Source organism: Plectropomus leopardus, chromosome 6, assembly GCF_008729295.1.
Source record: "Plectropomus leopardus isolate mb chromosome 6, YSFRI_Pleo_2.0, whole genome shotgun sequence".
Classification (NCBI taxonomy): Eukaryota; Metazoa; Chordata; class Actinopteri; order Perciformes; family Serranidae; genus Plectropomus; species Plectropomus leopardus.
In genome coordinates, this window is record NC_056468.1 from 18,533,186 (window position 1) to 18,556,869 (window position 23,684).

Genomic DNA, 23,684 nt, shown 5'->3' on the forward strand with positions numbered 1-23,684 from the left:
TATTCTCATTAGCAACTATGACAAAAACAATGATTTATTACAACTAAATGTTCTGATAATATTTACAAAAGAATCAAGTAGTAAACACGAAGTGTTCATTAATGTTGCAGCACTGCAATTATCTTTGCGATTGCCGGCACACATTGTGATTATTCGCTCATTTAAAATTCATTTACTGTTAAATTCTATTTATGCTTTGCTGATCTGCTTAAGCGAGCGCTGCATTGAATTATTGTATTATTTTTTATATGTGGGAGAAGCCAAGGGCAAATTTCAACCATCTTTAATAATTTATCACCTCATTTTGAATTTTGAGATGTGGGAGAAGATCTGTTGTTGAATTTGGAAAACTGCCAAGCTGAAAACAACACCACTGCGACAACATAGTGAAGTGATATAACCCACCTCTTCCATCATCCACTTCTTTGGCACTGCGTCCTTTAAGTGCACGGTTCCAGTTGTTGGTATAGTCCCCCCCCCTGTGCACTGAGTCCTGGCCTGCTTGTCTGTCCTTCTTCATCCAAGGGGGGCCGTACCTCCGTCCAGACCTGCGGGTCTCCTTAAACACCCTGCTCATTATGCCGAGCCCCCGAGCGTCTGACATTGAAGTCCGGCTCCCCATCTCTGAAGCTACCACGGAGTCCCGGCCCCCTCTGCCTCCGGGGCCGCTGTCCCCAACGAAGCCAGAGTGCAGGAAGACGAGGCTCCCGGCGGTCAGGTAGAGGAGGATGAGGGAAAAGAAGCGGACAGGTTTCCTGCGGAAATAGCGCTGTATCTTCAGCAGAGGCTTGGCCATGCTGGCTCCCCGTGCCACTCAGACACGCTCTCCCAGTGATGAAAACTCATAAAGCATAAGCATCAACACGAGCTGTCCCTGTCCTCACCACTCAGCCCCACTGGGCCCCAACAGAAATGAAGAAAAAGTCAGTCAAAGTGTCTTAATCCTGGTTGAAGGTCATCCAAACAAAAGCATGACTTTCCTCTCATGTACACCTCTTCAGTCTCATGAGGAAGATGCTTTACACCTGTGCAGCTCTGCTGATCAAGTCCACACGAGAGTCTTTCTGCGTTCCCGCTGACAGTCCAGCCCTGAGAGCCGGCTCCGGGGCCCCGGCATGAAAGGTGAGTGGCTCAGAGTGAAAGATGAACCCTCAACACCGCTTTCACTCCAGTTATCAACCTACGAGGATGCCACACCAGCACCGCAGGGGCACTTTCTCCCACGCTGCGCAGGAGGAAGAGGGGTTTTATTTACTGGCTGAGCTGAGATCCTTTCGCCTTTGTGAGGCCGTCTATTCAGCGAGAGAGAGGGCGTGACTCACCATCTGCAGCAAAGATACACACACACACACACACACACACACACACACAAAAAGAAGAATAAGTACAGACCTGAGTATGCTTTATTGCACATGAAAAAGAAAAGAAGAAATAACATGAGCGTGTTACAAAAGGATGAAATCAGTGCATCACCTGCTGGGAAAAACATCATGACGCTGTTGTTAGAGAGAAGTTAAACTGTCCTCATTCTTTCATATTCTGTTAAACTCATATTAACAGGAATACAAATTGGAACAGAGATAAGCAAAGATTAAAAGCAATCAAGTATCTGGAAAACTTATCTGTCATGTTAGTTTGCGCACAAAACCATCTGTAAAGCTTCACAGCAGCAAGCTCCGACTTCCATATTATCTTTAATAAATTGGGTTAAGCCGAGAGGGGAATAAACAGAAACAAAGCTCTACCCTGCGGCATTTTCACTGATGTCTTTAGGAGCTAAAGTGTGCGGGAATTGAAGTGAATTAAAAAAACATTATTCAAGATGATCTGAGGTGAGGATAATTTGTGTGAATGTGTGACATTAAAGAGCAAACAGGCTCAGTTGATTTTCAAAGAATGCAGAGGTTAACAGGTCTACTCATCCATTAAATCTGGAGCACACACAGTAATGGATTGTCTTTGTCTTATCATAATTATGTTTAAGATGTTACACTGAGAATTTTTCTAAAACTGCCAATCCCGACTTCCCAAATTCTCGGCAGCCTCTCTCAAAGGAAGCTCTGTTCTGGGACGAGCCCCGGAGGCTACAATTGGGAGGTGTAATGCAACACTCCTCAGGGTCAGGGAATTTTCCAGAACATTCAAGGGGACACTCGCCCTTGTGGCTCTCTGTCTAGCCCGGGACAAATCCGCAGAATACATGCCACCTGAAACCTCAGCGACACAGCAGACCCCCCTGGCTTTGTGCCTCCTCGATTTTCCCTCCGGTAGTCTGGGAAGAGTCTGGGACCCTCAAGGAGAAATGGATCACATTCTGCTCATGTACTTGAACCCTCAGCATCCGGGCACAAAGACAATCTACATCCTGTTTGACTTCTCCAAACTTTGCCTCTGTATCCTGCTCAGTATCTTTAAATACCTCCAAGGACGGTTTTCATTACTGACGTACTTTGTCTGCGTTTTAATGATTCAGTATTTTGTTAGTTTTAAGGTCATCCTGGGGTCACATTAAGTTTCAAAAAGGCAAACACTAAATATTCTGAGGTATAATGAAGGGTGCTGCAGCTGATAAGTCAAAGTTAATAAAAACAAAATAAATCATAGTGGGGTTCACACTTAGGACATAAAAGACATAAAAGAGTCACATGTTCATAAATAAACCTGTTATTGTGTGTAATTGATGGCGTAGTCTATAGTTGAAGCATATTTTCTTAGAACATGCACAATTAAACCTACAATACCCTATTTTTTAAGAAGTTGGTTGACATGTCAAAAATGTGTTTATTCCTGTTCATACAGAGAGTTAGATTAGAAGATGAATGGCAGTCTTATGTCTTTGCCCTAAAGAAAAAGCTAAAGCCAGCATCTGGCAAGCTATTTTAGGCTAAACAGGGACTGTAAAGATACATTCATACATACAATACATTAATTACTGTACCACGTCATATCTCATTTGTTTAATCTGTACACAAACAGAAATGTGTGAATGTTTGCTTGTGGTTTGTTATAACCAAAATCAGCATGACGTCACAAGATTGCTGCCATCTTTAGTAGAAAGAGGTGTATTTTGTGGTCTGTGCACTGCAAAATCTTGAGTGAATTTTGTTTTTTCATCCTTTCTGTTGAATTTAACAGCCTTGAGTTACATTCTGATAAAAGAATATTGAGGAAAACATGGCGTTTGATTATTTAGAGACCTGTTTTGGTGATCTAAGGCACAATACGGATGAAAACTCATCCTTATCAGCCTTAAATCGTGCCTTAGGTTGTTTTACATGATAGTGCTACTTTTGCACTGGCTCAAAAAATGAGTATGAGTAATGTATCAGTAATGTACTTTATACAGGCGGAGGCTGGGCTAATGACAAGGGCTTAGAGTGTCACTATTATATAATTATTATATGACTTATTAGTATAAGATAAGTTTATTATTCTCAGCTGTTAACTGCGTTGAGAACATGAGTGTGATTTGAATTGTCTGTCTGTCTGTTTTGGTTGACACTCCTATGGGTGTTAACATGAACCCTCTTGATGGCAGGCAGACACTTTTTCCTTTGCGATTCCTCAGCTGATATGATATAATATTGGAGACTTGGATGGTCTAGTCTTGTAAGTTGTACAGACAGTGACCTGGCAGTTCTTTGGTATGTTGATGTCACAATGAAAGAATTGTGGCAAGAAAATTATCTTAATTTGCTGCTTTTCAGAGCCACTATCTACACTACTACAGATGGCAGTGGAAGTGATCTTTTCACCACACCATAGTGGCAACAACAGACCAGAAGTTAACTTTGAGAATATTCATGAATATTCCTTTTTCTAAGCTAAGCTAATCAGCCGCTGGTTCAAGCTTTCAGAAAGAAAGTAAATCCCCAGCTATTTCTTTTCGTTTTCAGACATTTGTGTCTGAAACATCAATGAATGTCACTGATCTTCTCATTCCCATGAGCAGCCTTTCTTTCACAGGGCTTCACATGAATGTAGTTTAACAGTATAATAATTCCTTACATTCACTTCTACAGCTGTATAAACATCATTGAAAAGTGACTCCTACACTCTCTCTGTAACCATGACGATTTTTCAGTCCTGTCTCAGTATTTTGCTCCTTGTCAGTGGAGAAATGATTCATATTTCAGGAAGAGTGAGACGCCATCAAACAAGCTAGTCTTTGTTTCAAACTGAATAATATGTTTACCTTGGAGAAATGTAATCATATCTAGGTCAGGTTCCCTGCACGGTTACAAGGTCTAAATAGAAAAGTAAAACTGCATACTTCAACATGCCTGTTACTCCTGACTCACTGTGAAGGGAAACAATATCCTGAAAATGTGTAGTGGCCTCTTGGTGGGAGTGAAGTCCACAGGAGAGCATTGTTTTAGGGCTTTGTGTGCACAGGTCACGTTATGGTGGTTTTGGCTAAAAGGTAGCCAGGCACTTCTGTTCTGAAAACACAGTAAAAAAAAGGGTGGTTCACAAGGGTGACCAGATGGAAAAAATGGCATAAAGATGCGTGTGGTACCGCTCTACATCTCACAAATGCAACAGGGCCACACACAGGTTAATTACTGATGTTAATAATTCATTCCCCTCGTTACCAAAATGAAATTGAACTCGTGGCTAATTTGCAGGTTCAAATGACAGTAACAAGAGCGTGGATGGAGTCCTGCTGCAATTGTATTGAACCTTTATATTGTATGAGGTATAAAGAAACAAGTCAAAGAGTCACACTGTCACGCAATCAGCTCTTTAACACTGTAGGCAGGGCGCTGTTTTGTAGGCCTGTCACGATATTGACGTTAATGACTTATTGAGGTCAGCAATATGACCAAAGTCATGTCCTTGTATGCCGCACATTGCTGCTGTTTAAGTAAAAACATAATCTAAATTTTAGCCAATATGATGCCAGAATAAACAGCAGGGTTTTCCCAGCAATTATAAAACACATGAAGTGTTTTTCAGAGCGCCTACACCAGAGAAAGACTATGCTGAGACATGTTTTGTTGTCATTTCAGGTTGAATGAAAAGTTCCTTAATTTTTGAAAGGGTGTACGTGCATTATTATGCTATTATATCATTACTGTATCAGTGACATAAAATTATTTCTGAGTGACATTATTGCAGTTATTTTGGGGCAATATATTATTATGGGACAGTCCTTGTTATTTGAGCTACAGTAAATGCTAACATCAGCGTGCTTACACGCTCAGACTGATAATGCTAATATGCTGATATTTAGTAAAATGATTAATCAGGTGAGTTTAGTGGAAAAGCTATGGATGTATAAAGAGAACTGGATACAGCATCCGAGGCGGGCCCAACATTTGTTCTGATGAATGTTGCCCAGTGGCTCATGACGCTGGCATCATCAAGCACAGTAGAGACTTAAAGCAGCTGAGGCGTTAACTTCAGCTGGTCAAGCAGCTGACTTAATGGGGTTAAAATAATTCAATCAAGCAGTTCTTCTAGACTTTTGAAATGTTATTGGACCAAATGGATCAAATCGCAATGCTGAAACGAGTAATTTCACTTGGGTTGTGATACTCAAAGAAATGTAAATGCTGATTTACAGACGTCTCTTTCCCAATGTAAGTCTACAGGAAAAGGTTTTTGCGGGCCCCACGGCATCATGTGATGGACACGGGCTATGTAAAATTTGCTTCAAAGCGTGGCACTGTTCCTGGAGGAATTTATTTAATAATTAGCAATGCACTATGTCTTTATTTGGTCATAAACCACAGTATTGGATAAATTAAAATTTTCACAATGATAACGCCAAATAAGAATGCTAATAGAGTACAAAAGTTATTAATTTGTCCTGAGCAACACATGAATGTCTGTAAAGAGTTTCAAGGCAGTCCATCCAGCAATGACATTTCACTTAAAACCATAAATGTACAAGGGGTTTAGTCAGGGGGTTATCAAAGTCATTTGGATTCACTGTCTGGGGCCCATGAATGTATATGGTTTCAGTCTGAAAGTGTTGGACAGAGCGACTGACAGACAAACGTTACCATTTCTAAAGTCACGCCACTAACGCGGCTAAATTTCAGTGACAGTGAGTCAGGCCCTCACATTACAGCTTCACATACTGCAAGTTTGTGCCACAACTTCAGGTTAATTTTATTCTCATTTATAGCTAAAATCACGCGGATAAAAATCAGGCATGTAAACAGACAGATGGACAAAGAGGAAATGCAGCAGACAAGAGACAGGAGGTGCTGCAGAGGTCTTTCTGCCAAATCATGGCAATTACTCAAGTGGAGCAGACATGAACTCACTGACTGACCATTAATTCACATTCATATTAAATGAGCCAGCAAATATTTAATCAGAACAGATTTAGGGGACGAAACGTCAAAGTTAATCTTTGGCGAGCGGGCCAACAGCCAGCTCGGCTTGTGCTGCAGGCAAACGGCTCCACGAGTCCGTCCATAAATATTCTTCATATCTGTCCTGGGACTCGTTGACCAGGGGGCAGGACTGAGCAAGACAGAGCTGTGGTAAACTGTGTGAGACCTCTCGAGTTCAGAGACAACACTTAACTGTCAGCCAGCACGGACGACTGGTAGGATTAACAGATGAGGAGTCACCTCGCTGTGAGAAAAACCTTGAGCCAGTACGACAGACAGTAAAAACGGTGTGATTATGAAAAACTGTTTTGGAGTTTGCTTGAAAGAAACTGACAAGAAAAGATGTAAAAAAAAAACCAAAAAAAAAAACAAACCCAAAAAACAGCAGATTCATGTTTTTTTCCCCCTCAAAAAGAGTCGACAAGATTTGAACTCTGAGGATGCTGAATATTTACGAGTTGGATGTTTTGTCATGATAGAAGCAGATAAAATATTCAGTTTTGTTACTTGGCTTTGCAGATGTAATCAATTTCCAATTTCCATTCCCTCTGTTTCTTGATTGCCAAAAAACATTCTTTTAACTCGAGCGTGGGTGAGGTTTTTTTTTTTAAACTGTTAGACCTTAAAATCCCCATTGCAAATCACACCAGCTGAGTTAAATTAGCGGCGATATTCTCATAGTTTATTTAAAATGGGTTTTGCTCGCTGTGTTTTCACAGTTAGAAAAATACAGGGAACTGAGGTTATGTTTGGCCACAGTAAAACCAGCACTGATAGTCATTAACAGTCAGCTTCTGGTGGGAAGAAACACGTTATTGTAATGTTGTCAGTGTTAACAGAAGCAGGAAGAAAGGGCATCAGGTGCACCGGCATTACTGGGAAAGGAAACCATCAGTCTCCTCTCATTGTCCTGTTTGTATTATGTGCACACGCACTCAACTTTAAGTCCCATCCTGTAAAAGTACTGTACTATAAAACGTTGGATGTCTTTGTTTCTTCAGCAGAAGAAGGGTTAACAGTGTTGGCTGCAGCAGCACTGACCCTCCCCTCACCCTGGGGCCTGTCTTTCCGCTCTCCTGGTGTGTTTGGCCTGCCAGTGCGCATTAGCTGTGTTTGTCAAATCAAATCAAACTAAAGATCACATTCCTCCCGCGGTGATAACACTGGCCATGCTTGCGTTCAAGTTTACACAAATTGTTCCATCCTACTTGCAAAGTTGTCTGGTGCCTCATTACACTTCCAGGAGAGAAGTCAAGCCCAACATAAAGTGTCTTTATAAAGTGTCTTTATTTATACAAAAGGATTTTGGAAGTATTATTGTTAATAGTGGTGCAGGTAAGACGGAAGACTAAAGTTCACATGTAAAACTAAGAAGGCTCAAGTAAACTCATTAGATGCCAAACTTTTGCTGCACTGCAGAACACATTCAAGCGGCTCGCTCAGCACAGATGGCAACTCTGAGGAGTGCATGACCTCTCAAAACTGGAGTGTGAACATGACTGCTTCCAATAACAACAGGATCGCTCTGCCAAAGCAGTTTTTTTGGCTCAATGTTTGGCAAAAGTTACCACGGTATGCGCCACAGTTTTGGCTTCCCATTTTCATGTTAGCCATTTTAATTAAACCTGTGCTTGATCTCAGTGTGTGTCCGCATTAGTGATTGGCCTAAAGCCCAATACTCGTAATTGCTGGTGGCCACTCGAAGAGAAGCTCATCAGAAAAGATGTTTGCATACTCTCTGTACAGTGCCGGATTATACGAAGCTCTGAGAGTGGTTTTTAAAACTCCCGACAAGCCCTTTGCTGAAAATTGGTTCTTATTTTACTTTGTCTGAAACCAAAATGGCGAATATGAATCATTTGACAACATCCACCTCTACTTCAGTGTTGACCCTTATAAGTGCCACTTCACATACCCTGTGATAAAGTTTCTTAAAATAGCTTTTCACTATGGGTATTATCATATATCAGCAGGTTATCTGTTACGGAAACCGCTGTCTGTAATCTGTCGGAAAGTGTTGAAAATGTGGCACAAACATGGGATAACAGTAAATAAATCTGTGCTGTAATGAGTGTAGACAAGCTGCAGATTGGTGGTCAGACATTTAGTGCCCCTGCTCTCTTTTCATTACCCTCTCATTATTGGCCTGCTGAGAGGTTAATGATAAATGTTTTACTTTTCATTTTAGATTTATTACCTGTGTGGTTTCATTTTATGGGATCCCTGAAGCTCAGCAATTAAGCTGTTGACAGAACCTTTGTTTAATATAAATGTACATAATAACACTTAAAGGAATACTTCACCCATTTGACGATTTGTATATCTGTTACTCAGCACACGTTACCTTGAATTCATGACAACTTTTGTTCTCGCATGCCTTCATGTTGAACAAAGAACCCAAAAACGGCAACACATTCTTGAAATAACGGGTACGCATTTAACAACAGGAAACTATGTCAAAATATCAGTTTAGAAACTTTTACACAATCCAAGTCTCGTTTATCCAGTCGTGTGTTGAATATTTAAAAAAACACATTGCCTTGCTCCTTCTGAACAGGATTGAAATGGAAAGAATTGATAAATTTTATTTTTAGTCACCGCTGACAGCAAAGTAATGCAGTATAATTGGGGAAAAACTGGGTATACAACTGGATAAATGAGATTTGGATTATACTGCAAGAGTTGTGTGAGAGTTTGTAAATAGATGTTTTAATATAGTTTTGCTGTTGTTAAAGGTAGGCGATCCCAATGACTTCACTTCATCAACAATGTTTGCCATTTTTGGATTTTTGGAGGCATGCAAAAAAGAGTAATTGATATAAAATCAGTCATTTTGTGGGTGAAGTACTCCTTTAACAGTAGTTTGTATGCTCTATCATACCTGCCTAAGTATAAAACCTGCTAGTTCTGGTCTGGACAGAAAATAGCTGACTGTGAAAACAAAGCACACAGACATATTTCTCAACAGTCTGAGAGCAGGAGTTAATGCAAAAATTGAAAAATATGGGGTTTTAGAGTCCAAAACTATCAAAGGTATTCAGCAACTTTCCCACTACAGGGCCAAAGAATTTGGTTGGTCTGTTATTTTTACATATTTAGATATTTTTGAGCAGCTGAGGAGCCAATCATCGAGAATGAGATGGGAATGTTCTATGTCAGCCGGGTCGCCTGAAGAAAATGTTGGCTTTGTACATTTCTGCAAATCTCATTACGTTTTCCCGTTTCATATGTATCATATCAACGTTTCTAAAAGTGATGTGGTGTGTGAGCTGACTCTGGGAGGTGGAAGGGATGGTGGATTGCATGTCACTAACAAACAACAAAACCGTTTGTGTTTTAGCAAGTCATTACTGTGTTTCCATCTGCTTTGTAGGCACCAAACATGAATGGTTAGCGACCCGTCACTGTTTATCAACGGGGACAGTGTCACGAAAAGCAGTTATGTTTTACAGAGACAGTACTGCGTTTCAAGTGGTGAATGTGCCTACAACACTGCATGTTGTAAGCACTGCAAGTCATAATCAAGTGGTTTTGTGTCATAAGCTACACACACCACGGCATTGGTGATATCTAAAATTTCAATATATCCACATAGCTACATAATAAACTACAAATGCACTGCAGGAATTGAACGATGCCATGAGCAACCTTACCTTACCTTACCTTATCTACGTTACCTTACCTTACCTTACCTTATCTACCTTACCTAACCTTACCTAAAGTATCCGTGGTTTGCAGAAACGTACAATGCCAACATGTTATTCAGTGATTGGGTGCAGATGTAGTAAGGGAATACCCAGATGGTCTTTCAGAGTCATTCTTTTAATGCATCAATTTCAGAAATGGTAAGCACACACCGGCAGATCCTCTCTGATAAATCATGAGATTGAACCTTGTGTTGCGTGATGACAGAGTGTGCATTTCTTCTTTGCTTTGTTTTTTGCTAAATTTGAGACGGGCACTTTCTGAAGAGATCCGTTACTGTCACGAAATGATTGCTGTGTTTAGCCCTGTTGGTTACACCCTCCCAAAGCCCGGAGGTAATTAGAAATATGAGTACATTTGGCATCGGAAATGTTGAACAGACCAATCACAGTTGGGGTTTTTAAGTACACCCTATGAAGCTTAAAAATTAAGCCCAGGATGGCAGGGAAAAAGCTCATTGTAATCCTGATAATACTCAATGGTCCATTAAGCTCAGTGGTGACCTTTTTACTGTGAAAGAGAAGAGGTAAATTAAAGGGTCTAAAAATAATGTAATCCTCTTCTTTGACTGGTGCACAGTAGCGTTAAGCTGCTGCATTGTAATCGAGTGACTGATGATCATCACTTCCACCAGTACATGGTGATAAGCAACTGACACAGTCAAAAAGAAAACGAGGCTGAGGGAATAATGGCTTAATTGTAATTGTGGACACAAAGCAGCAGAGTTCAATTAGGCGCGAGCAGAAAGACAAAAACTGAACAAGTCATTTGCACAAAATGTGGATTAGTGCTAATTCTTCTACTTGTAGTCTTGTTTGTTCATGCAGAGTCTGTTTGTAAATCTGAGGGAAAGAAAGAAATGAAAGAAGAGAGAACTTCTACTATTCTGGGGAGAGAAGTGCTAAAAAAAAAATCTTTGATCGAAACAGGAAAGACAGTCCTGGCACTAATGATGTGTCACAAAGCTCCAGAGAGAGAGAAATATCCCAGATTCCTGTTGTGTGAGTTTCAGAGCCACCCCCAGTAGCTGCCACTCCCAGATCCCGGTTGGGCACATGGATGGACATTTGAGAAACAATCACTTGAATCGGTCCTCTCTAATGGCTTCATAAAAGAAGTAATTATTCTGCAGCAGGGAGGCGCTGTCAATGGGAGATCAAATGATGTCTTCCACTATCCAACCTCAACAAAGCTCTTCATTCAGGGCCTTACACAAAATCTGCAGTTCAGTTTTTTCAAAGAGGAAAAGAGCTTTTTCCCCCTTTTCTTCTCCCACCTTCGCTAAGCACAGAGGATCTCTCTGCTTTAATTAAAAGTGAATTCTCCTGGCTCAGTTCTGCTGCGTATCTCACTCCTCTCTGCTTGAATAGACTTAGGAGGGGATTGCAGTGGGTTTCAGCAAATGTTTAGTTGGTGAGGAGGAGGAGCGATGGGGAAAAGGATATTCCTCTGAATTGAATTTAAGGCCATTTTTAACAGCACATCGTTAAGCTTAAGTGTGAAAGCGCAACACAAACCAACACATCTTGACTACATGCAGCTTAGAAATACAGTTATTCATTAACTGAGAACATGCTCTTTCTTTTTCCATGTTGAAAAGTGAAAAAAACCCCTATATTTAACCACGGAGAAGTGTCCTCAGCGGCACCAAAGAGTGGGTGTTTGGCTCAGTTATATTTGGAACCTCTTTCTATTGAAGATATTTAATATTAATGTGACTCAGTATTTACTATTTCTGAGCTTGTTCTGTTAAACAGGAGGCCAGAAACACATGACTTCAATCTGTCATGTCAATGTCAAGTAAATGTTTGAGGTTTTGTAGGTGTAAGTCTGAGGGAGCCAAACTGACTGTTTCCTTATGCTAAGCTAAGCTAACCATATATGCACTGTATACTCAGTGCACAGGCAAGTTATTTATGCTGATCTTCTCATCTTGCTTGATGAAAGAAAATGAACATGTTTTCAAAATGTTGAATTATTCCTTTAAATTGCATTTACTGGTTTGAAGTCAGTGGAAACAGTTATCTTTTAAGAAGATATGGCGAACGTGTTACTGACGCTTATTTACACATCCAGCAGTTACAGAGCAACATTAGCATATTTGGAATCGCGTTTCTGGTCATCTGGTGTATTGCTTTTTTTTTTTTTTTAGCTTTTTTGTGGTCACCACCAACTTCTGACGCAAATAGAGTGCCACAGAACGACATTATTCTGTAGACTAATGCAGAAGTTAGCATCGCCCTGGTTCCCTCGACAAAAAGCTAAAGGGATTTTTCATTGCATTTTGGATTATTTCAGAAAATACATTCACAGTAAATGTTTATGATAGTTAAACGTTTTGCTCAGCAAGACAATCTTCATAAATGAATACCACTTTTAGGACTTTTGAATCCTTTTTGAAATCCCCAGAAGTAAAAGGCTAATGTTAGGCTATGGATGAACTGCACCATGGTTGCATGATTTGAAGCTGCCAACGGCTTCACAATGAGGCTGTGAAGCCGTGTTCGGCGTGGCTCAGCGCGATGACGTTCTGTAGTTTCATTTAGCCACTTGTTAGCAAGCTCCTTTTTTAAGACACAAAGAAACAAAAAAGTTTGCGAGCAGGGTATTAACTGATGTATTTTATGTTGTAGGAGAAAACGTTACAGTCTCTCCAGCATGTGTTAACCACAGGCCTTATTTTAGGCTTCCAACGAAAAAACCCATTCAAAACACCCACTGACTTTGAAATGAGGGAACTGGGAGTGCTGAAATGCTAAATGATTTCCGGGATTTAGGACTGATTACTGGGGCACTCTATATCTGTCTTTTAAGCAGCTAAATGCTCGACAAAGTCCACCAGTTAATTCATCAATTATTACTACTAGCAACCCCTTTGACATTACAAGTAGCTAATAGATCCATTGGTGATACTAAATATTTATTTGAGCAGCTATAAATCCACAAAAGGCCACAAAAAGATTACTTTAGTTTTTCATTTAACATTAAAATGAATACTACCGTATCCTACAGAGGTATAATAATTGTGCTGTTGGAGGAACTTATTCACAGAGGAAGATGTTGACACAACTGTCCTCCTGTATAACGCAGCTTCTTCTGCTCTGTTGGCCAGAGTAAGAACAGAAAAACAGCCCGAGTGCTCGGGCATGCAGTGAGAGGAGAGACAGACCCTCTACACATTCAAGCTCCAGTGTCAACGAGCAGAGCAGCCACTCTGCTGAAGTGTCCTTAAGCAAGGAGCTGAATCGTCCAGCACCATTGTTCTGCAGCTTACCCGTCACTTACAGTGAGACATGAAAAGAACATTTTGAATGTATCTTTAAAGAAATACATTATATGATCTGAAATTACCTTGCCAAAGGCATTAGCTCTTACAGTAAATGTGCCGGGATGAAATAAGATGGAGCTAGGGTGAGGCTGGTTGTGTTTGAAGTCATCAGTACTGACAAAATCTCACTTCTGCTTTGCTACAGTCCTCTCCTTCCCTTTTGAAACCCACAATGTGGTCTCATGCACTAATCCTTCAAAGTTGAATATATTTTCAACCAGAAAAATCATTGCACTTGCCTTTTTGATCCATTGCATTTTTCAGCCCACTCACAAATTTAACACTGAAGATTTTGACCAACATATATCCTTGAGAGCCTGATAAGTCTGCAGAGAGGATTAGAGAGGCTACTAAAGACGTTGTCTGGAATAAAGGGGTGATCCAGCCCAGAGCACCACATGCTGGGATCACGTCAGACAATATAAGATCCTGACACTGCAGGTTTTTGTCTCAGCATGAAGCACAGCTAATAGAAGTTAACCAGCAAAACAGTCAGGTGTTTTGTATTTTCCACAAAACAAGAAGTGGAATCATTTGTATTCCCTTAATACTGTCACTGAATGTGACTTTTGTGTGGAAAAAATCTATTTTGCTTGATCTCCGAAGTGAGTAAAAAGTGCAGACTCATCCTTGTGGCTCTGTGGTTTAAGATGTCGATATAACTAAAACATCCTTCATTCCATTAGCCAAGGTAGTTAAAATACAGAAAAGCTGACAGGAAAATGCATTTAAAGGGACACTTTGCCAATTTCCAACTGGCTTTGTATCATAACAGTGTGGGTATTATCTGTAAATTAATCGTAATAAACTTCCCTCCATCTTCAGCCTTTTTATATGCTGACCACCACGGGTACAAAGAGTGTAGAAAAATGGAAAAAGCTGGCGCTGCTCAAATACAAACCAAGTTGTTTAAAGAAACATATTTTAGCTCACTGTTAACTGTAATTCAAGATCATTTGTTACTAGCTGGCCACCATATCGTTTCTTGTGCCAAACACACAAGCTCACATTATGTGACCCACCAGCAGGAGCGTTTATTGGTCTCGTGTGGCGCAGTGCATTCTGGTAGTTGTAAGTTTTTTTTTTTTATCTCTTAAGCAAATTCAAATGCCACAGCCTGTTTTTTTTAAGTATTTTCATCTTTCTACAGCATAGACAGCCCAGTAATATGAAAACACCAACTTTCTGGCAATAAACGTACATGTTTTGTGTGTAATATGTAAGCTCATGTAAATATAGTACAATGAAAAAGACAATACTTTCCTCTATAATGTAGTGGAGTAGAGTTGTTGTACTTGAGTTATTGTAGTTCAAACTGTACCAAACAGGAATCCATGTGACAAAGGGATAAAATGTGCAATTGTGAAGTGCATCTGCTTCCTTTTTGGTTCAGTGATGTTTGGAAATAAATGTTAAACCCACAGTGTTAAATAACGAACATTTGGAGCATGTTTCCTCACCAGATTGTAATAATAGGTGACAATTATATGAGGAGAAATAGACCACAAAAAGAGCATGAGGGCTTAATTTCTGTCTACAGACTGTAGCCTCAACAGAACAGTATAATGCAGCTGAAACAGGTTTTAAATCATGACAGGAGACATCTTATTTTTCCATTTTTTGGCATTAGTATGCAGTCTATAATGCTTTCACCACCTACACATGCAACCCACAGCAGAATCTGAGTTGTTCAAAGTCTGTCTTGGAAATTAACACTAAGTGAAGTGAAGATGAGATGATGAAGGGAAGCAGGTACAACAGAGAGAACTTCATCACAAAAGAGCCTCTGAATTGCATTTAACATTATCACAGAGTGATACTTTATTTTCCTTTAACAGGAGGAGAATAAAGGATAGCATGAGAGCAGTCGGGTCCACTGCCACTCTGATTGTTGTTGTAGACAAGCTATTTAGCTGTTTTTGATGAGGTCTTCAATGTGTACAGTCACGCAGGGGAGCAAGCTGGGTGCAGTGGTCTGGATGCATTCACTTGAGGGACATGAAGTGTGTATGTAGAGGGGTGCTCTGTAAGCATCTGCAATCTGTGTACTGAACCATGGGCCTCATCAGCATCACGCAAATCAGCATGTAAAGGTCGAGCAGCACCAGAGGCCTGCTGTCAACATATCCTCTCCAATTAAATATGAACATCATTAGAGGCCTTGTTGCTCATACGTCCTATTTTTAGTCAACTGTTTTTGTTGTTGTTGTTTTAGTGGACAAGTCATTATGTCCCCATTGTTGGTCCCATCAGCGCTACATGAAATGACAATCCATGGCTGGGTAAATCACCATGTTGAAGGAACATTACACTATATGTGGGCATAATTTCATTTTTTTGTGTAGTACAGGTGCTGAAATGATATTTTTAAATCGGTACCGGTGTCAAAATGGTGCTTGAACCAATACTTTTTAAAATTAAAATTAAGCTCTAAACGATGGTCAGTTACATTAAAAAACAGCTTTTTATTGTAAACGCTTCACGTTGTTATTGTATGTTTCAACTCATACTCTCCTCGTCCGTCGCTGCAGTCACAGCTGCACACATGCTCACTCGTACTCTCTCTTGCTCTCTCTCTATTTCTTGCTAATCGAACTATATGGCGGTTCTGATTCGATCCAGTTGCTACCACTTGTTAGGGGGGGAAATGATAATTTGAATATCAGTCACTTACCCTGCGTTATGTTGAATTTGAGAAGAAAACTTTGTTTTTCTCGTATGCCTCCACAGTGAACAAAGAATCCAAGAACAAAGAAAATTCTTAAACTGTGTTTAACAACAGCAAAACTATATCAACACATATATAATTCAGACTTGGATTATACTGCCCAAATTGTTTATGAGCTTGTGAACAGATGTTTTGATATAGTCTTAGTGTTGTTAAACATGGATGCCTTTGCTTAAGTTCAACGAGAATTTGCTGCTTTTTAAAATTTTTTTATTTTTTTATTGTTCGTTCATCGTGGAGGTTTATGAGAAAAACTGTTTTCTTCATGAATTAAATGTAACACGTGGTGAATAACTGATAAACTAATCATCATTTTTTGGGTGAGGAATTCCTTTAAATTCACATGTATTTTAACTCTGGACTAAAACTAGTAAAGTTTAATTGATGTTCACACAAAATCTTATAGTAATAAAAGTAACTTTTGCCTGGGTTCAGCTTGATTCTCCTGCAGGAATTACAATATACAGTATACAGTACATAATAACAGTGAAACAATATTTCAAACCTAAGGACCTAAGGACAAAATCTAATATCAGTAGACATTGTGAATGCTTTTGTTGATAATGAGCTCACTGCAGGGTTCCAGAGAAATCCATAGTTACATAGTTACTTTCTCGTGTAACAGTGTTGTTTTCCAGACTGAATTTGTCAGTTACCACATGGTGCAAAAATCTGAAGGAAATTGAGAAAGGGTCACTTCTGCAATGGTGGAAAGGTTACATGTACTGTGTGTGTGCACTCAGGGGAGCACAGAGGTATGCCTTTACATTAAATGTGCCTGTGTGTGTGTGTGTGTGTGTGTGTGTGTGTATAGAAGTAGAAATGGGCAAAGTGTCTGGGGTTTCAGGCTTTCTGGCAGCTCCCTGCTTTGGCTCTGATGAAGGAGTTAGCCTCAGTGCAGCAGCCTCTCCTAAGATGAATAAAATATGAAGAGGACGCAGCAGTGTTTCACTGTTGCTCTGATGCAACATAGACAACATCTCTAAAGCAAAGGAAGAAAGATAGTGTGTTTACGACTTTGTGTGAGTGAAAAAGAAACAAGTCCCTGAAATAACTGAGCGAGATGACAGCGAGGTGCTCCATTATTTTCGGAAAAGAAAACCTGTACTTCAGTCAAATCTGTATGCAATCTCATTTACATAAAGGGTCAGGTCACTTTTCTCACTTCCCTGTAGTGGCATCTTGCCATACACAGATTTTTGGTTTTATGTGCCCATGTTTAGCCTGCCTCTGAAACTTTAAGGGAGTCTTTCTTCAGTAGAAAGTAGTTCCAATGAAAACGTTTCTCAGCGAGGTTTGTGGACTTTCCTAAGTAACTGAGACATTTATGGAAAGAACATTTTTCAATGCTTTGAGCACTACAAACAAAATTCCTTACATCTCAATTAAATTGGAGTGGAGGCAGAAGTCTCAGAGGCGTATAACTCAGAACTTCAGCAGATAAAACTGAAACTATCTGCATGGATCGATCACAGTCAGGTGGGTGGACTGACCATTAAGGCTTTAGTTGGAACAAAATTCACAAAACTCAAAAATACAAGGAGTAGAACTGTGTATTAGCAAGAATCTGGCGATATGATGATGTATCATCATCATCGTGGTTTGTTTCAAAATATCATGATACTGTAAGCAGGATGAGATGCTTTGCGATTTTTTTAAAATCTAATTTTAGGAAAACTGTCAATGCCACTGTTGCTCCCTTTCTGACTGTGCCTGTTTCATAAGCCTATGATCCTTTTGTTTGTCTAGCAATGTTATGGAGTAGGGCTGTGCGATATAACGAAAAACATCTATCCTTTTACATTATGCAATATCGTTTATTTAGTTTATGAGAGAGAGCTTAATCATCAACAGCTCTAGGACAACTTCTCTTTTACAGATACACAGAAGGCCTCTCTGTGTTTTCTTTGTGGTGAATTATTATTGAACAATCCCCTCTGTTGCAGAGGTTATGATACGGTGCTTTAGCCCAGCTGATAATGCTGCAGTGGTGCTTCAGACGAAAAAAGTTGGGAACCACTAAGTTTGAGGGTCTAACACAGCAAATAATACAGCCCGTGTTTTGGCCTCGGCCTAACGGCTCAGCCAGACCGTATTTAAGTTGCCGCGCTTGACTGAGGAGAGGGCCGAACCGGGAGTCAGTGAGGCGCTGAGTGGGAGCTTGAGCTGAGTCATCCCACCCTCGAGCAACCTGGGAAAGACATCTGCACAGTCACAGAGAAAGCGGAGGTGATGAGGGTTGACAAGGCGTGCCAACGTGCTCGTGGCTGACCAGGCGTGCTTCATTTACTGCATGTGATAGTTCCTAACATCACGGCCAACCTGGGCAGCTCCGCTGACAGATGGAGAACATTAGCGCTGCTGCAGAGGAGCTTGTGTGTGTGTTTGTGTGTGTGTGTGTGCGTGCGTGCGTGCGTGCGTGCGTGCGTGCGCTCTGCTTTCTGCCAGATTCAGAAAAGTAGCTGATAAGGGGATAGACTTAGGCGCTCATCCCGCTTGCTGCTGGAAATTAATGGAACAACATGTAAGGCTGAGTATAAGAATAATAAGCCCTCGCTTAAAGTGTGTATAAATAGGTACGGCTTGGTTACTGTTGCACATCTTGCAGGTGAAATCCCACTAGATGCAATTACTGAGCACAAAACTATCAAGAGAAGGTGCTACTGTTTACCCTTTAAATCCCAACAGGAAATAAGCAAAAGAAATGTATGCATTTTAAAGCCTGAGTATGCTGTTATTCTGTGATAATCACAGGGGTGTAACTGAGGGATGCACATCTTGATTTAGCCAAGTAGTTCATTTCACAGCAACCTGACAAATTTCTCTGGCAAGTGTGAGAGCCCAATTAAGGCCCGGCACGTTGAAAGGAGATCTGAAGCTGCTGCTGACACTGACTACACAGGCTGACGGACCCAGAGGGGTCTCAACCCCTTCTGATTCTTTATCTCATCGGGGCTCTCGCTGCTGTATTGTTAGGAAAGGGCTTATCAAAATCTCCTGACATCTTCTTTTAAGCAAGAAGCCCGTCTAATTCCTCACAGTGAAATCTGGATGTGTTTACAGAGATTGATTAACGCTGCCTGAAGTGATGTTTGCAAAGCTGAGAGAACTCCACAGAGCTGCTCGCTGTAAATATTATCTACTTAATCAACCCAGTAAAGCAAAAGAAAGAAAAAGACCTCTTAATACAATATCTGACCTCGATATAGTACCTTGAAAAATATCAACATTAAATGCCATTTTCAATACTAAGCTGAAATTTGACAATGGAAGCATTCAAAATTTAAATTTTTTATTAAAAGATAAATGTAACGGTGACTTTTCTCAGCTAGTAGCAGAGAACAGCAGAATGACTGTAGTGAACATTGACAATAAGAGAGTGAAAAAGAAAGCGTAGCTGGTAACAATGTATCGATATGATGAAAAATGAGTGTTGAAACCAGGGCAGTCATGATAACCACAATAATGCCATACTATGCTATTGACAAGCCGACTGCAGGGGATGGCAGGCAACCACCACTGCCACGATATACTGTGTTTCTTTTTTTTTTCATAGGAGCAATGCTCATTTACACTATGCTATGAATGCCAGCAGTGTGGCGAGGTGCTGAGCGCTGCACCTTGTGTTCTGTTTTTTTTCTGGTCCCCATTAAACTTTGGGTAAAACACTGTAGCCAATCATTATCATTTTTTACCCAGCCATACAATCACAATAGAAGAGGGGCGGGACAAATAACACGAAGACCAGCCGATATATCGCTGAACAACAACAATAGAGGAGAACACACAGACCGGCGGGTCTGTCCTCTCTTTGTACGTGCTTCAGCCCTCCCTTTATCCAGAGCCTTGTGCCGACATTTTTACTTCTGCGAATATTTTCTATCAAAGCAAACAGACACAACCAGAAGTCTCAGCTGAAAATACCACTGCACCAGTTATTACACCTCATTGTCCCTCTTTGTTCTGCATTTAACAGCATAGAAGCATTTCATTTGTTTTAAAACTGTGCCATCTTTGTCATTCAGAAAGCAAAAATATACCTAATAATAGTTTAACAATGAAGCTCATTTTACAAAGCACTAATATCAGGATAAATGCAGTAATTTGAAAAAACAACAAAAAATGGTAGCAATACTGCACATCACGCTGTTGAACCACTCTTAATCACCGCAGGAGAAATTGCTGGACAGCCCTAATTAAAACCACTTCAAATATTCAGAATCAATATGTATCGATAAATCAGCATTTTTGACGACACTATTCCTAGCCAACATCCTTAAAATTACAACTTTTTTATTGCTACATTATTCAGTTGTCATTGACCTATTAGGAAATAATACCTTTAATGTGGGAATTCATTTAGGATAAATGGTGCTTTAGTTTGAGGTCCAGCAGTACCCAAAGACAAAAGCCTCTCAGTGAAGCACACAGGCAGCACTCTGACCATTCTGTCCTCCAGTTTCCTAAAAGTGGAGTTGGTAAACTAAATTTCTCTTTTTAAAGGCCCGCCCGTTGCCAGGTTGGAGCTCTGTTGGTGCAGCAGGTACAAAAAACGGAGCACAGCACTTGAGTACTAACAAAAGCCTTTTTGTGAGGTAGGGATCAAGTTGAAGAAAGGACAAGGGGGTCTGCTACTCGAGGTGAGCAATTACAGTGGTGATGTGCTAATCTCAGCCACTGGCACCATCTCAAGGTCGGCTGCGGACTGCAGAGAATGTGACTTTTATATTCACAATTTTATCTTCCGCTCCCCATATTTTTTCATTTTCTCCATTGCTTTAACACTGTCTCTTCACTCTTCAAGCCTCCTGCCTCCCAGGAGCGGTTAGGGTCGGGCGTTTACACAGTTGTGAGTCAGTCTTGACGGTGCTGAGGGCAAATACAGAGTTTGGGTCAGACTGAGAGGAGCCAGAGTTGATGCTGCATCTGAGCCTCCAAGTGACCTTCTGATGAACGGCAGATAATCCACATTTGGGGGAAAAACTGTGGGCGAACACCATAGAAATGGAATGACAGTAGAACAGACATTGAACAGTTTGCCGTGCTCATTTGACAAAAGAAAATGGTGATTGTTGTGTTCTGGGCTGTAAAGTGTGCCACATTCACCAGTTTGAGAACTGTGTTTTGTCCTGTTCTTACTCCCATTTTCCTTTTTAAACTGAAAAATACAATTGTACACCAATCCAAGTTTCTCTGTCACAGAACTACGACTAATGGTAGTTTAACAGTCTTTATTAATTCATCTTCAAACCTTCATTTAAACTTGATAGAAACAAATAAAACTCATCAAAGGCAGAGAATGTAGGAATATTATTTCGTTATTCAGTGCAGAGCGTACTGTGGGCACAGAACGCCAGGCACAGTGAAAATGAAATTTAGCCACTAATTGAGCTGAGTCTAAAAGTTTGTGTTCTGACTTCTCACTTCCATAAACCTGATCAACTCTGTCCAGACAGACAGATCAACAATCCAACCTGCAACTCAAATACCACAAACTGCTGCTGAGAGCTGAAGGAACTCATGGGGAGTTCTTTTCGCTAAGTTAGATGTAACAATATGTTGATCTGCACACTGTTTATCCCCGATGTCTCTGCCTCTGAGGCAGCTACAGTTTCTGTTAATGTGTTTCAACAAACATGCAATTGATGGCAAATGAAAAAATAAAACTAGGAATGGTGAAGTAATATGGTAATATTTAAAAGTAACAAACTGCTGCACTGCTCATTTGGTCAGAACTGCAAAACCTCACCTCAGTGAGTCTGCAACTTGCCGCAAGTCATTTTGTTTATACTTAAGTTTATAAAAATGTTAGCCCGCTACAGGAGTTGCAGTGGCAACGGTACACATGAAGATGGGTGCCGCTCTGACTACCCTGCTACACTGATTTGAAGGGGGATGGCTGTGCTACTCTCATTTTTTCTCAGATGAATCAGGGAACAGAAAGTTGCAGGCAAGAAAAGTGGTCAAGATTCATGCAAGATTCATGCTACATTCACTCACCCCATATCAAAATGTGAAATGATCCAATAACAATCTTATTTATTGACTCTTGCAATAGTTTTAGCCTCCATGTCTCCAAGGACAACACATTCACGATGGCCTTGCATTTGTATCTCGGCATGTTCAGAGATGGACAGAAGCATACAACCTTACATCGTGACTCTGACACACACACACACACACACACACACACACACACACACACCATTTCATGCCTCATATCAGCCTTGGTTGGATTAAACAACAGTCATGTCCTCAGCAGGGCGCCTGTCTCTGTCTGAGAGAAAAGCCTTAACAGCAGGTCAAAAAGATAATTGGCTATTTAGCTTTTCCTCAGCCGTGGCTGTATCTGAGCAGTTAGGATGAAAAAAAGCGTGGGAGGACTTTCATTAAATATATTTTGTTGGCTGTGTTGTCTAAATGCTAGGTTTGAGTCTGAGTTTAAGACATCTAACAAACCTGAAATAAATGCTTATATACAGTTGATATATATCATTAACACCCACAGACTTCAGTTAGTGTTGTTTTGGTTCTGCTGTCTGCCTCTCTGTACTTCCTTACCACCTGAGCAGACGGTGATTATCTGGATCCGTCTTCCGGAAGAGGTCCGGTGTTGTGAATAATCCTCCAATAAGCTGAAAATCTGGCTGAGATGCGAAAGCAGCACGGCTGACCCACTCCTCGGGTCTGTGTAACCGTAACACAGTTTTAAAGATTATCCTCTTTCAAAGATGATCTTTTCTTTCGAGGAAGAGCAAAATAAGCTTTTCCAAACTTTAATAAAATTTGCCCCCCCCTTTTGCATCTCAAATTCACACCAATAAAAATAGAATTTGGAGCTACTGAGTGTAAAACTACTATCCTGCTTTTGTACGTCAGACTCTATAAACAGTCTAAAACTTTCAGCATGTCTTTGGCGAAGACAGCAGACTGTTTAACGCCAAGCTATTTTTGTAGGCGCCCTAATGGGGATCTTGACATCCTTTCTTGATGGTGATATATCAGGAGTGAGTACACCACCCAGCCTGCACACATAGCTCGCAGTGCACTGCTGTTATTTCACTGTAATGGCTAGCACAAGCATGCAAACTGTATTCCTGTCAGTTCCTCTGGCGATCTTCAAAGCCTGCAGGCCATTGGATATGATCCATGGCATGTCCCCGAGAGGTCGCCAAGAGGATGAAGAGATAAGCTCTGGAGGAATTCAAAGCCTTCTCACTCTGCTGCCGGCCACCACGTTGCTACACAAAGGACTTCATATCTGAGCCACTTTCAAGTTCTCCTCTGCAGACATAGATAAACGTATGTATAAAAAAAACTTCAACACCAAATTAACAAAAACATTTTTTTTTCATGAGCCAGTCTTTTCAGTGCCATCGGTAAGGTTGATGCTCTACAGGCTCCTGGTGATGCAAAATACTGCGACTTTGACCCTGACTATTCACTAAAGCAATAGCACCCTCTCATTCTCCAGTGTGCAAATTTGTTTTTCCAGTTGTTGGCATATTTCTCTGACGTCTGTCCCCCTCTGCCTCAGGGAGGACTGAGCTCACAGGACAGCACAGCCGCTGTT

At 40.6% G+C, this 23,684-nt stretch overlaps 1 protein-coding gene across 3 annotated transcripts in view; it reads right to left on the minus strand.

Moving 5' to 3' along the window:
- The window catches only part of wscd2 (WSC domain containing 2), a 43,457-nt gene that overhangs the window by 16,645 nt on the left and 3,128 nt on the right, over positions 1-23,684 (minus strand). Inside the window, exons 2-3 of one of the 3 annotated variants that reach the window (XM_042488228.1) lie at positions 4,302-4,437; positions 406-1,325 (exon numbers count right to left, since the gene is read on the minus strand). In XM_042488228.1, coding sequence (XP_042344162.1) covers positions 406-796 — 391 coding nt within the window. In that variant the 5' untranslated portion in view covers positions 797-1,325; positions 4,302-4,437. Of the gene's footprint in view, positions 1-405; positions 1,326-4,301; positions 4,443-23,684 lie in introns of all 3 variants that reach the window. The other 2 variants (XM_042488227.1, XM_042488226.1) reach the window with 2 other exon arrangements.